Source organism: Eleutherodactylus coqui, chromosome 7 (assembly GCF_035609145.1).
Source record: "Eleutherodactylus coqui strain aEleCoq1 chromosome 7, aEleCoq1.hap1, whole genome shotgun sequence".
Classification (NCBI taxonomy): Eukaryota; Metazoa; Chordata; class Amphibia; order Anura; family Eleutherodactylidae; genus Eleutherodactylus; species Eleutherodactylus coqui.
Genome location: NC_089843.1, coordinates 90,273,614 through 90,285,892, shown reverse-complemented (window position 1 = coordinate 90,285,892; position 12,279 = coordinate 90,273,614). Strand labels below are relative to the sequence as shown.

Below are 12,279 nucleotides of genomic sequence, written 5' to 3'. Positions count from 1 at the left end.
CGTCCCTCATAGCCCCTCAGCTCACAACTCAGTAATAGTGCCCTTCTTAGTCCCTCAGCCTCAAACTCGGTAATAGTGCCCCTACTAGGCCCCAACCCTCACCTCAGTAATAGTGCCCCTCATAGGCCCCAACCCTCACCTCAGTAATAGTGCCTCTCTTAGTTCATAGTAATAAATCCCTTTATATATTAAAATAAAAAACAGTTATACTCACCTGTGTCTCTCCTCCCACTCCAGGCCTCTGCAGTCCACACCACACTGTTCACCCGATGAGTACCAGGTAGAGTGATCATGTGATTGTTGTGGCCAGTTCCCAGCTGCAACAACCATGCTTGCTTGTCACATGATTGCTGCACCCAGAACTCAGCGGGTGAATATTGCAGGCCAGGCACGGACTGCAGAGGCCATGAATGGGAGGTGCGACCGAGCTGAGTATAATGTTTTTTTATTCTATCTTGTGTATTTATTTCAGCCCCAGGACCTGACCGACCCACCTGGAATTTTGCCTGTGGGTTAAATTGCCAATCCATTCCTACATAAAATGCAGTGCTGTCTACGCAATATTACACAGTGCATACATTTTGCATGGAGGATTGCTTTAATTTAACCTTTGCTATACATAGCATATATTTCCTTGCACATTCTAAACACAAACTGATAGCTTAATTGGCTTCCTATGAAGATTAGCCTAAGTGTGTGCATGTGAGTGGATGTCTGAAATTAGATTGCTAGCCTCATCAGAAACAGGGACTGATGTGAGAGATGACATTCTCTAGACAGCTCTATTGAATATGCTACCGCTATATAATCAACAGAAATAAATGTTTTACGTCTTGGGGTACAGTCCTACAATGCAGTAACCACATGTGGCCGAAACCCTTCCAACTCATGTCAATCTTGTCAGTAGTATCAGGGAGATCTGCGGTCATTGGCCGCTGCAGGAGGGTGGTATTTTGGCCACATCAGTTGCCGCATCGTGATACTCTACACTTATTTTGCATTTCGAATAAATTACAAGCTAGAGATATATGAATAATAATCACTTTCAAATGTCATGTAATCAAACTGAACGGGTAGTTCAGCAAAAACACACTTGAATGTACTTACATTTTTCAGAAAGTGAACCTGTCATGAGCGTCCTGCTGTCTGCACAACGGGCAACAAGAAATCCGGACAGGCAACATATTACAAAGCGGTATGTTTTACTCTGAAATGCTGTGGCATTTCAGAGAAAAACATAGTTTAACCCTTTGCAATCCAATTTTGGATTCAGGGTTTCCTTGGGGGCTTTCTTTTTCTGCCATTATATAATGGTGCCATCTGCTGGCTAAAGCCAGTACTGCGGTATGGGGCATGCTGAAGAGGCCCCGACAACAGAGCAGCTAGTAATATACAGTAAGAATACCCTGCCGGACATCTTCCGACATCAGAGCTGTACAGTCTTCAATCAGAATGTCTTCAGACGTCAGACAGTGGATTGGAAAGGGTTAAAGGGGTTGTCCCACTTCTTGCTGTTTTGCTGTAGGAAAATGATATGTGAATAGGACATGCTGTGATTTTTTTTCTTTACATTGTCTGCGGGTCCATGAAAAAATTTGCATGCCTGTAAAGGCCCATTGAAGTCAATGGGTCCGTGTGTTGCCTGTGTGCAGCCCATTGGAAACATGGAGTGCATGCAAACAAAAAAAAAATCAGAAGTGTGAATAAACCTTTATTTAGAGAACTAATAAAAACATCTATGGCTCTGATAAAAATGACAAACACAATCAATCTGGACATTATTTATTGTATATCATTTATTGATAATATTAAAGATATGCAAACAAAGGAAAATACTAGAAAATTTGTGTCAATACGTGTATTATTTAGTAGAAAAGCCGTGTGACCAAGTGGGTAAATAAATGGGTTTGATCCTTGGTCATGTCACTGATAATGTAAAAGGAACAAGACATGTTGATATTATTCTTCATATATTAGAAGATTAGAGTTAACTCAGAGAAGAACAGAGATAGTTAGGGTGATGACATAAATGAGGAGGATACATTTCCACACATTTGCAGTTCATTGTAGCAATGAATACAGAATATACTGAATATATAAAGGGGGTGGCTGTCGGTGTTGGGTGTCAGGGGTTGAGTACCATCAAGACATTTTGCATTGGTCAAGATATTTAGATGTAGGCTAGGGCAGTGAACACAATCTTAGGGTGGTTTCACATCCTTCTGTCCAAAAGCCAGGCAGCTGGGCAGAACCCATTATAGTCAATGGGATCCGTCTGTTGCGGGAGCTGTCCGTTGCTGAGCCATTTGGTCGCGGGGATTCCCCTTTCCTGCTCCCTGAACTGAGCAGGAAAACGGAATCCCCAGCAAAGGCTGCTGGATCAGCTAGTTCAACTTACTGACCTGATCAGTTGTGATTTTTGTATACACATTTAAAATCTGGTATATTTCTATTAGTATTGCTCTATCATGACCATAACTTTATTTAAACCAGTTGAGTTTCTCACACTTTTCAGAATTGTACAAAGGTGGATCTCATCAGAGCAAAAATGGATCATCCATAGAGATGAGCGAGCATACTCGCTAAGGGCAATTACTCGATTGAGCATTGCCCTTAGCGAGTACCTGCCCGCTTGGAAGAAAAGATTCGGCTGCCGGCGGCGGACGGGGAGCTGCGGGGGAGAGCGGGGAGGAACGGAGGGGAGATCTCTCTCTCCCTCTCACCCCCGCTGCCCCCTGCTCACTGCCGCAACTCACCTCTCACCCGCGACAGCAGCCAAACCTTTTCTTCCGAGCGGGGAGATACTCGCTAAGGACAATGCTCGATCAAGTAATTGTCCTTAGCGAATATGCTCGCTCAACTCTAATCATCCAGCCTTTTACAAAGCAGTGGCTCCCCATAGTTCAGAGCAGTTGCTGAGGTTTTAGCTCCTAGACCCCCAAATTTGATTGAGAATTATGCATAATGTTGTCCTTGGACATCTTTTATAGAACACTAATTCTCTACACAGTTGCATTCTAACATGAATGTCAAAAATTTCCTACGTATATTGAGAGAAAGTTTATTGGAAATAACTCACCCATATATGGTCTTGTTCACATCCAGGTATACTGAGTCCCATGCAAGGAACCTTCATACTCTGCCCCAGCTCTAGTACAGTGTAAGTAAACCTATTAAAGGATCCACCATCAAAATATCCATAAAACTGCAAATTGTATTTAAACATAATTAAAAACCATACAGGAACATGTCTTGGAAAAAACTATGTGTTTCAGGCTAACTCCATACAGCCCTTCATCATAGCCATGATGAAGGGCTGTATGTAAAATGAATGTATGTATGAAGTCAGCCTAAAACACGTAATTGTTCCTAGACATGTTCCTTTGTGGTTTTGAATCATGTTTAAATAAAACTTGCAGTTTTAGGCCTCGGTCACACAAGCGTTTTTTTCATGCATGAATAGGCGCGTGAAAAGGGTGCTTCTAAAAGAACCAATGGGTTTCTATAGAAGCGTTCACATGAACGGTTTTTAGACGAGCAAAATACTTGCACCTGCAAGGATAGGTAATTTGCATATAAGGTCCATGGTGCACGCAAAGATAGGACCTGTCCTATCTTTGGAGCATGCTTTCCATAGACTCGTATGAGAGCTGGAAAACACGCACATCCGATCGTATGAGCAGCCTACTTCAAATAGCTGGAATTCCCCCGTTTACACGATCTTTTCCATACGCGAGTGGTGATCTATTGGTGCGTGAAAAAAACGCTCATGTGACAGAGGCCTTCTGGATATTCCGGAGCTAGCTCCTTTAATAATAATTTCCAATACAATGTCATAATAGCCGAGGTAGTTTGGTCGATAGAGAGCAGTGACCCATCTAATTAGATTAAAAAAGTGATTCAGATGCCTTAGAAAAGTCCTGGCCCCTTTGATTTAGGAGTGGGGTATGACAGTGGCCCATCTTTGATGTTTACCTTTATTATTGTAGTTGGCATGAATTATCTTTTCACATGAGACTTAAGAAATAAGCCTGCCTATTTTTATACACTTGATATTTATGTTGCCTTTCTCATTGCTTTTTACCTTATTTGCACAATATATTAGCACCTAAAAAAGTCCAGTAACAATCTGACTGACATGAATCATGTAATCTACAACCCGGACTGTGCATGCTCTAACTCTGGGATTCTTTACAACATTCTCTGGATTAGGTGGTCTTATGGTTGCTAACCATGTAACCTATGGAATAGGACATAAAGATAAGCACAGAAGATTAGATGCATAAAAACATATTCTCATAAGTACCAAGCAGTCCCCATTGTTTGAAGACCAGATGACACCATCTTCTATGTAGGAGGAATCGAAATTTAACACCTTGATATCCCTCTTTGTGTGGAGGGTGTTAAGTTTAATTAAAGATCGAGCAAAGGCGTACTTGGAGGCACAACTGTAAGCTTCCACATTACAGACTTCTTCAAACATCATGTCAAAATGTGGGTTGTCCTGCAGAATATAAAGGAGAGTTGCATCAAGTACAAAATATAGTAAGTGACAATGCAACAAAACTTGTGTTGAATAGTTGCTTAGTACACAACATCTAATACGATACTCGTCAAGACGATCAGCTGATTGGCACAGGCACAGCTTTCAAGAGCGCCCCTGAAACAGCTCATTTTGCTGGAGAAAAACCACATCTAGTCAAATATGTCCCCTGTAGAGAATAGCCATCCATGAAGTAGATAGACAGTCTCAAGTCCACCAGAGCAAGAACCACTGCTTTTTAGTGTCTTCTTGCTCTGGCTCATCTGCATTACTCTATGACTTCTATGTGCCCTTTGTCTTACTTCTTATAAGCATTCATCAGCAAGATTTATTTACAGTACCAAAAAGTATTTGGATGGGTCACTTAGTGAAGGATACTATTTTTCAGGTACAATATATAATTATACTTTGGAAGAATAATTGTTATGTGTTACCATAAAGCAGCCCTCCAGTTTCGGGACAAAGTTCAGTCCTTGGACCAAAGTATGTTCCTTCGATCTGCTGGTTCAAGATCTTCTCCAAGATGGCCACTACAGTTTTCTAGCTACTTAATGCACACTGTGCACTTCTCTCTAATTGGCCAGCATTAATCAGAGAGCAGGTTTAGGGCACTGGTAGTCTAACACTACCAATGTACTGTGGGGATTAGGTAGTTTGAAGATTGCATCGGTCATCTTGAACATCTGAAAATAGGACCAGAAGCTGTCTGATCAAGGGGCATCAGCACAAAAGACCAACAGCAGGTAATATAACGGCTCCTTTTGTCCTGAAACCAGAGGATCACTTTAATGACATTTTATGCAATCACTTACCTTCTATACATGTTCTAAAAGAAATATTACATTTTTGAAGTATTTTGTGTCATATATTTATAGGGAAAATAATCCTATTGTGTAGAGATAAGTCCCATTTCCTATAATTAGAGATGAGCAAACGTACTTGTTTCGAGTAATTACTCAATCGAGCACCGCGATTTTCAAGTACTTCAGTACTCGGGTGAAAAGATTCGGGGGGCGCCGGGGGGCGGGGGGAGGCGTGGTGGCGCGGAGGTAGCAGCGGAGAACAGAGGGGAGCCCTCTCTCTCTCCCTCTCCCCCCACTCCCCGCTGCAACCCCTCACTCACCCACGGCGCCCCCCGAATCTTTTCGCCCGAGTACGGAAGTACTCGAAAATCGCGGTACTCGGGCAAAAAAGGGGCGTGACCGAGTAGGCTCGCTCATCTCTACTTAAAATCCTAAAATTGGGAAAAGGGTGGTGAGATTAGCTGTAAGGTTTTTAACAAACTTCAGTCTGTGTAATAGACCCCAAAGGAGTTGTTTTTGTTTGCATCAGATGGTACATAGTGATGGTTGTTTTGTCTCCTGTTTTAGGACTGATATCCGTGCACTAACCAAAGTCAGCCCCAGTGATTAATCAGATAATCAATGAGTGGCTCTCATACACTAATGGTCTTTTTACACAGGCCAAATACTCCGCTTTATGTAACAAGCATTGATCGACATGCATGTTTAATTTTCTTTTACATGGGCTGAGAATTGCCTTATGGGACAAAGGATCACTGGTTAATTGTAAACCCGGGTTTACAGGCAGGTAGGAACTATTAGGGGTTGATCCAGGGATTAGTCTGATTGCCATTAGGGAGTCAAGAAGGAATATTTTCCCCAAAAGGGCTAATTGGCTTCTGCTCTTGGAGTTTTTTGCCTTCCTCTGGATCAACACAGGAGGATAGACAGGCTGGACTAGATGGACATTGTCTTCATTCGGCCTAACGAACTATGTTACTATGTTACTAGTACAATCATTCATCCACACAGACCAGCTGTACATCTCCCGGGAATATGCACCACTGATCAGCATGTAGTTTTATACTGATTTCAATAGTGGATTCTTTTTAGCGGGGCTCACATGGGCGGATTCCAATCGTGGAATTCGCAAACGGCATCTGCGTGGAGGATCTGTGGCAAAACAAGGCCCTTGAAAAGCATGTAAATTCACTTTTTTGCTCACACTCGCAGATACGAATTACTTATTTTGCAAGTGGAGGAAAAATCACAGCATGCTCTATTTTGCTGCAGACTCCATGTGGACGGCCTCAATTGAAGTCAATAGAGGCCGTTCGACCTGCAGCCCATAGCGATGACGTGGAGACCTGTGATTGGCTGAGCCGGCTGTCACTCAACCAACTCAGCCAATCAGAGCAATCTCTTGCTGGAGGCGGGCTCTTCAAATCCCATCACTAGCAAAGGATCCTCTGTCGGCTTGACAAGTACCCAGCAGCCGACCCAGAACTATGACGGCACCTGCTAGGTGAGTGTGGATTTTTTTTGAGCATCCTTGGCTGTGTTTTTAGCACAGCTGAAAATGCAGCCAAAATGCTGGCATAATGCATGCCTGCGCTGCTGAAACCGCGCTAAAGCAGCAGTAAATGCAGCGTTGAAAAACGCTGTGTTACTGCAAACGCCTGTGTGAGGGAGGCCTTACAGTCAGATACCATGATTAAGAGCAGTAATGCTGGAGCTATGATCACACTAACATAGTAACATAGTTCGTAAGGCCGAATGAAGACAATGTCCATCTAGTCCAGCCTGTTATCCTCCTGTGTTGTTGATCCAGAGGAAGGCAAAAAACCCCAAGAGCAGAAGCCAATTAGCCCATTTGGGGAAAAAATTCCTTCCTGACTCCCTAATGGCAATCAGACTAATCCCTGGATCAACCCCTCTAATAGTTCCTACCTGGATCATTTTTATGATGCAGTGATTGAAAGTTAATTTTTAACAGAAGTGCTGGGATTTTCATAAAGAAAGGTTGGACTCCATCAAACAACTCTATGTACTCTATTTCAAATGCTTGGACAAATTATGAGTAGCATTGCAGGGTAAAGTATTGGGGTTAACACAGTAAGACCTAAAATTTCAGGTTTTGCATAGAGTTCAGAGATGAGCTTTATACATTGATTAATAACTGTCATTCGTAATGGTGTATAACTTAGTGATGCACAACTGGGGGCTGCATACGGCCCTCATGTGCCTGGTGTGCAGCCCCCATGAGAAGCCATATCAATATAATGCAGACGTCTTCGTCAGGACTTTACCCAGCCATGAAGAAGAAGAGCTACTCTGTTTTCCTCTCTGTTATAGGACACTGTAGTATCTTCCCTAGTATTGTGTGTATGTATTTATATATGGGCTTTTTATGTGTGTGTGCTTACCGTTACGTCAGTTTGAATATGATGGTTGACCAGACCTCTTCATGGAGTCAAGGACAATATTTGAGGCCCCACAATATGCCATGTTTATCACCAATGGTATGAATAACACAACAATAAGTATTTTTGATATTGCCCATGTGGTATGGGCATAGCAGACAAGCTGTGTTATGGACAGTGACATATTAGTGAATTTAGCACTACTGTCCTGATCAAAACTTACAGTGTCTGGTTCCTTCCCATCAATGAACTTGAGCTCTTTTAGAAACCACATCTCTACCACTTCATATCTTTCATCCAAACAGGCTCTGTAATGTTTCACCAAGGATATAAGAACTTCCTGTCCCTTAGCCACTGGAAGACATAATTACAATGTTACACAGTGTCTCTGGAAATGATATATAATGCACATGAATCATCTGCCTGAAATATTCAAAGACGTTAATGTTCCTCCTGGGACTCTTTGAAGTCACAATGAAAAAGGCTTGATTATATATAGATGCCTTTTATATGTAATTGATCTCCTTCTGTTCTTAACATCAGGTTAGTAAGTAAATAACAAGAACAGTAAGTAAGTTTTGTTATATGCCGAAGATTATCTGAATTAATTTGTACTTGATTTTGTGTCACTATTTTTGCTTTTCGGTCTTGCTACTTTTGCCTTCTAGGTTCCAACTCTATATAAAGATATAGGGCCCAGGTTGTATATGGAAGAATAGTGATTGTAATAATATGGAACTGTTTAAAGATTGCAAAACCAAAGCTAAAAAATGCTTGCATAATCCTTTTCATCCTTTAGACTCCTCAAGAGAGATAAAGAAAAAACTAGATCTAAGACACTATAGAGCAGTAGACCTTCTGGTAAGCATCCGACCCAATACGTCATGAATCAGGACTCATATTTACTGAGTAACATAAAGGGATTCTCCAGGACTTATATTATTGATGACCTATCCTCAGGATAGGCCACCCCAGTCGATTGGCAGTGATCCTGTGCTCGTAATTTCCACTGAATCTTGGCACCACTCTTAGTATGGACATCGCTGGACGCAAATAACACTGTCACCATTGCAGTGGACTGGTTTGGTACTACAGATATAGCTCCCTTTGAATTTAGTTGACGCTGCACCTACAGTACCAAACTGGGCAGCTATAATAAGGGCAGTACTATCTGTTTCCAGCGCTGTTCACATTGACAGCAATTCTGGGAATCATTGGAACCCCAAGCAGCAGATCCCTGCTAATCAACTATTGATGACCTATCATGAGGATAGTTCATCAGTAGTAGAAAACACAGCATAGAATCTGCAGCTGGAAGCTACAACCCCTGAGGCTGTGTGCCCAGTATAAGCCAGGGATTTGGAGGTGGACGCTAATCATGAGGATCCACACTGGGGAATTGCAAGCTTCATCACTCACCTGCACAAGTGCTCTACTCTCTTGTGTTGGGAACAATTAGCAATGCACTGCTGCCCCTTCCCCTTGGATGTCATATGAGCATGGTTGCACGATAATCATTTACAGTGAGAGTAGTGTCCAGGACATATGATAGATTAGATATATAGATTATATTTTCAGATACATATAACTTGTAAATGTCAGGAGTACAAGTTGTAAGAATTTAGGGGGTCCTAAGAGAGGCATTTGGGGTAACAGCAGTATGAAGAGTTTGTATGCAGAGGTACTGCTAACAAAAATCTTCATAGAGGTCCGGGCCTAGATAGTTCTGCATTGATCGTTCTTTTAAGGACCCAATCGGTGCAAATGAAAGCTTTTGTTCAAGGTCAGTGGCTGTGAAAAGGGGCTGTACGATGGGGCGGGATTGGCAAGCTGAACGTTTACACCAGGACCCATGAGCCTTTGGCTACGCCCCTGGGATGTTGAAGATAGTCACAAATGAATTGATAAAGGGAATAGTTTTATAATGTTAATTCAGTTTTGAAAGCTTGTGGTATGTTCAGATGGTGGAATTCACTGCGGAACGTTCTGCATGAATATTGCCTTTAAAAACTGCATCAAAGTCTGCGTCTTTCTGCCGCAGTTTTTTTTTTGGCAAACTGCTCTTTTTAATCCTGTAAAAAACGGAAGCCAAATAGAACAGATTTGAATGGGAACATTTCAGTTTTTTTCTCTCATTGATTTCAAGGAGGAATCAATTGCAGAACTGTAATGGAGCCCAAATGCAGATGTGAATGGGGCTTAAAGCTACAAATACCAAATAGATATTTTTTCTTCCATTTATTGAATCAGTGTGTACACAACGTTTGTGTGTGGAGATTACATCGTTCACAGCTTTTATTCATACACTAGAAATTAAACGATTGCGCAGAAAGCAACGAGTCATGGAGTCATCAACAACAAAAATGTCTCTTCCACAATTTGTTCACAGACTAACACAAAATTGCATATTAGCATCTTTATCCTACTGGTTGTGCTAAATTTCCTTTTAGGTGTAATGAGCTTCCATGCTGGAGCAGTAAGAGTAGGGTAGATAAAAGAGGAAGTCCCTTTTGGCTCATCTTGACTTGAGGCGTACCATAAAGTATTATTTATAGCTCAAATCTACACCTCTCGATTCCTCATGACTTTTTAGATACATCTGCAGTCACGAGATCATATAAATGCTTTGGTTTAAATTGTGAACTGCAACCTTAGGATGAAGCCATGTTTATGAGAGGACATCTAGAGGAGTGGGCAGAGCTGGACTTGGTTTTTAGGTGCCAAATCACTTATATAGCTGTCACTATTTAATTACCTTTTTTTATTTCTGGATATATATTTTATATTGGAGTTAGCAACAGTTATCAAGTTAAAATATATAAAATCTATGCATTATTTAACACAAGGGTTTATGAAGATTCTTGGGCTAAATAGTGCAGAATTCATCTACATCCAGTGTACAGATCAGCATTATGTGGTACTGTAGCACAGGCAATACTGCTCTATTGCTCTACTAGAAGAAGGAATATAGATTCAGATTAACATGATTTTAAAGAATGTGTATAGATGTATCACATGCAATACCAAAGGGAATATAGGTGTAAACTTGCGATGAATTGTGAACATGATATTGGACTTCTACTGTCAGACTGCTAATGACTTAGCACTATAAAGGTGCACAAAACAAATAACTATTCAATATTGTAATATTTAATAATGTACCTGTAGGCAATCAATCGTTTTAGATTCTAGATATGACAGTGATACATAAAGAAATGATAGAACTTAACACGATGATACATATAGCACATGAAAGTGAAGCATTGACACACATTATATATAGTATTACCTGAAGCACATAGATAAAACCTCTCCTTGCTTTTGGACTTTGTCTCGATGAACTCATACAATGTCTGTCCTTTAGGTTTAAAAAGTTTTTTCTCCATGTCTTCCTTTAAGAGTGATGACATATCCAGAGGTTGATTCTAAAATCATCCACATTCAGAAGAGTGATCTTCTTCTTGTCCTCCTATTTACTATTAAGGACTTTAGGTAACATAGAACTACAGCACCTTAGCAGACTCGGAGACCAATTTTATGGAAGTCTTTGCCGCAGATATTGTCTATGTAGAAGTTTCCTGACCTCTTGTACGCAGGGAGTTTGCATGAAAACTCATAGTTTGATGAATATACAGACACGACATTCTTGTTATTTGTAGAGATTTTTAAACTCATTCCAAATGAGAGCAAAGAAAAGCTGTTCAGATTCCATTAAAATAATCAGTTAACAGCTGCCTCGATGTATTGATTCAGCTCCTCTTCCATTAAGACTATTATTACAAGTAGCAAATGAAGGCAAGGCCGTTCTTTTATACTGCTGAACACTTAACGCTTCCCACAAGTCTATACCCATGACGTTGTTTCAGAAAAAGGAGCCAGACAATTCCCAGTCCAAAACCGCTTTTTAAAACCATGCAGCATCCCCTGCATTATCGCTAAGAGCACCACTTCATGAAAAGAGCTATATTCATTTATATTCGGAGTTGCCCTTCACAGGGGCCAGAAGTTATTTATTAAAAGACACTGTTTGCATCCAAGATCAATTTTCATCAACAGTGAACAAGTCAGAGCAGTGTTTCTCTATATGTTTCACATTCACTATTGTTCATATATATCCCCTATTTAACTCCCATTTGTTACCTTCCTTTCTTGTGGGCGACTTATACTGTTAACTGGCACTGGGTCTACCCAGCAACAATATAAAGTCTTTCTGCATTAAAGCGGCTTTCCCATAAAAATAACTTATCACCTGATCACAGAATAGGTGATAAGTATCTAATTGGTGGGTCAGATCACTGAGTATCTTTGGATGAATGGAGCTGTGGTCACACATGCACACTACCATTCTAAAGGAAAGAAAATGTACATTCTCGCCAACAACCAAATCGACAACCTTGTTAATATCGGGAGGAGTGCTGCATACGCCTTGTTGGTTCCAAGGTAGATAACTTAACCAATTTTGGATTCAGGGTTTCCTAGGGTGCTTTCTCTTTCTGCGATTATACAATAGCGCCATCTGCTGGCTGGAGCC

At 41.0% G+C, this 12,279-nt stretch overlaps 1 protein-coding gene across 1 annotated transcript; it reads right to left on the bottom strand.

Annotated features, from left to right (window-relative positions):
• Positions 1-1,766: 1,766 nt before the first annotated feature.
• On the bottom strand, positions 1,767-11,497 carry EXOC1L (exocyst complex component 1 like). Its single transcript, XM_066573358.1, has 3 exons — positions 11,038-11,497; positions 7,972-8,102; positions 1,767-4,504 (listed from the first exon to the last, which is right to left on the bottom strand). The coding sequence occupies exons 1-3, from the start codon at positions 11,156-11,158 to the stop codon at positions 4,241-4,243; spliced, it is 516 nt and encodes a 171-aa protein (XP_066429455.1). The 5' UTR covers positions 11,159-11,497; the 3' UTR covers positions 1,767-4,240.
• Between the last annotated feature and the right edge of the window lie 782 nt (positions 11,498-12,279).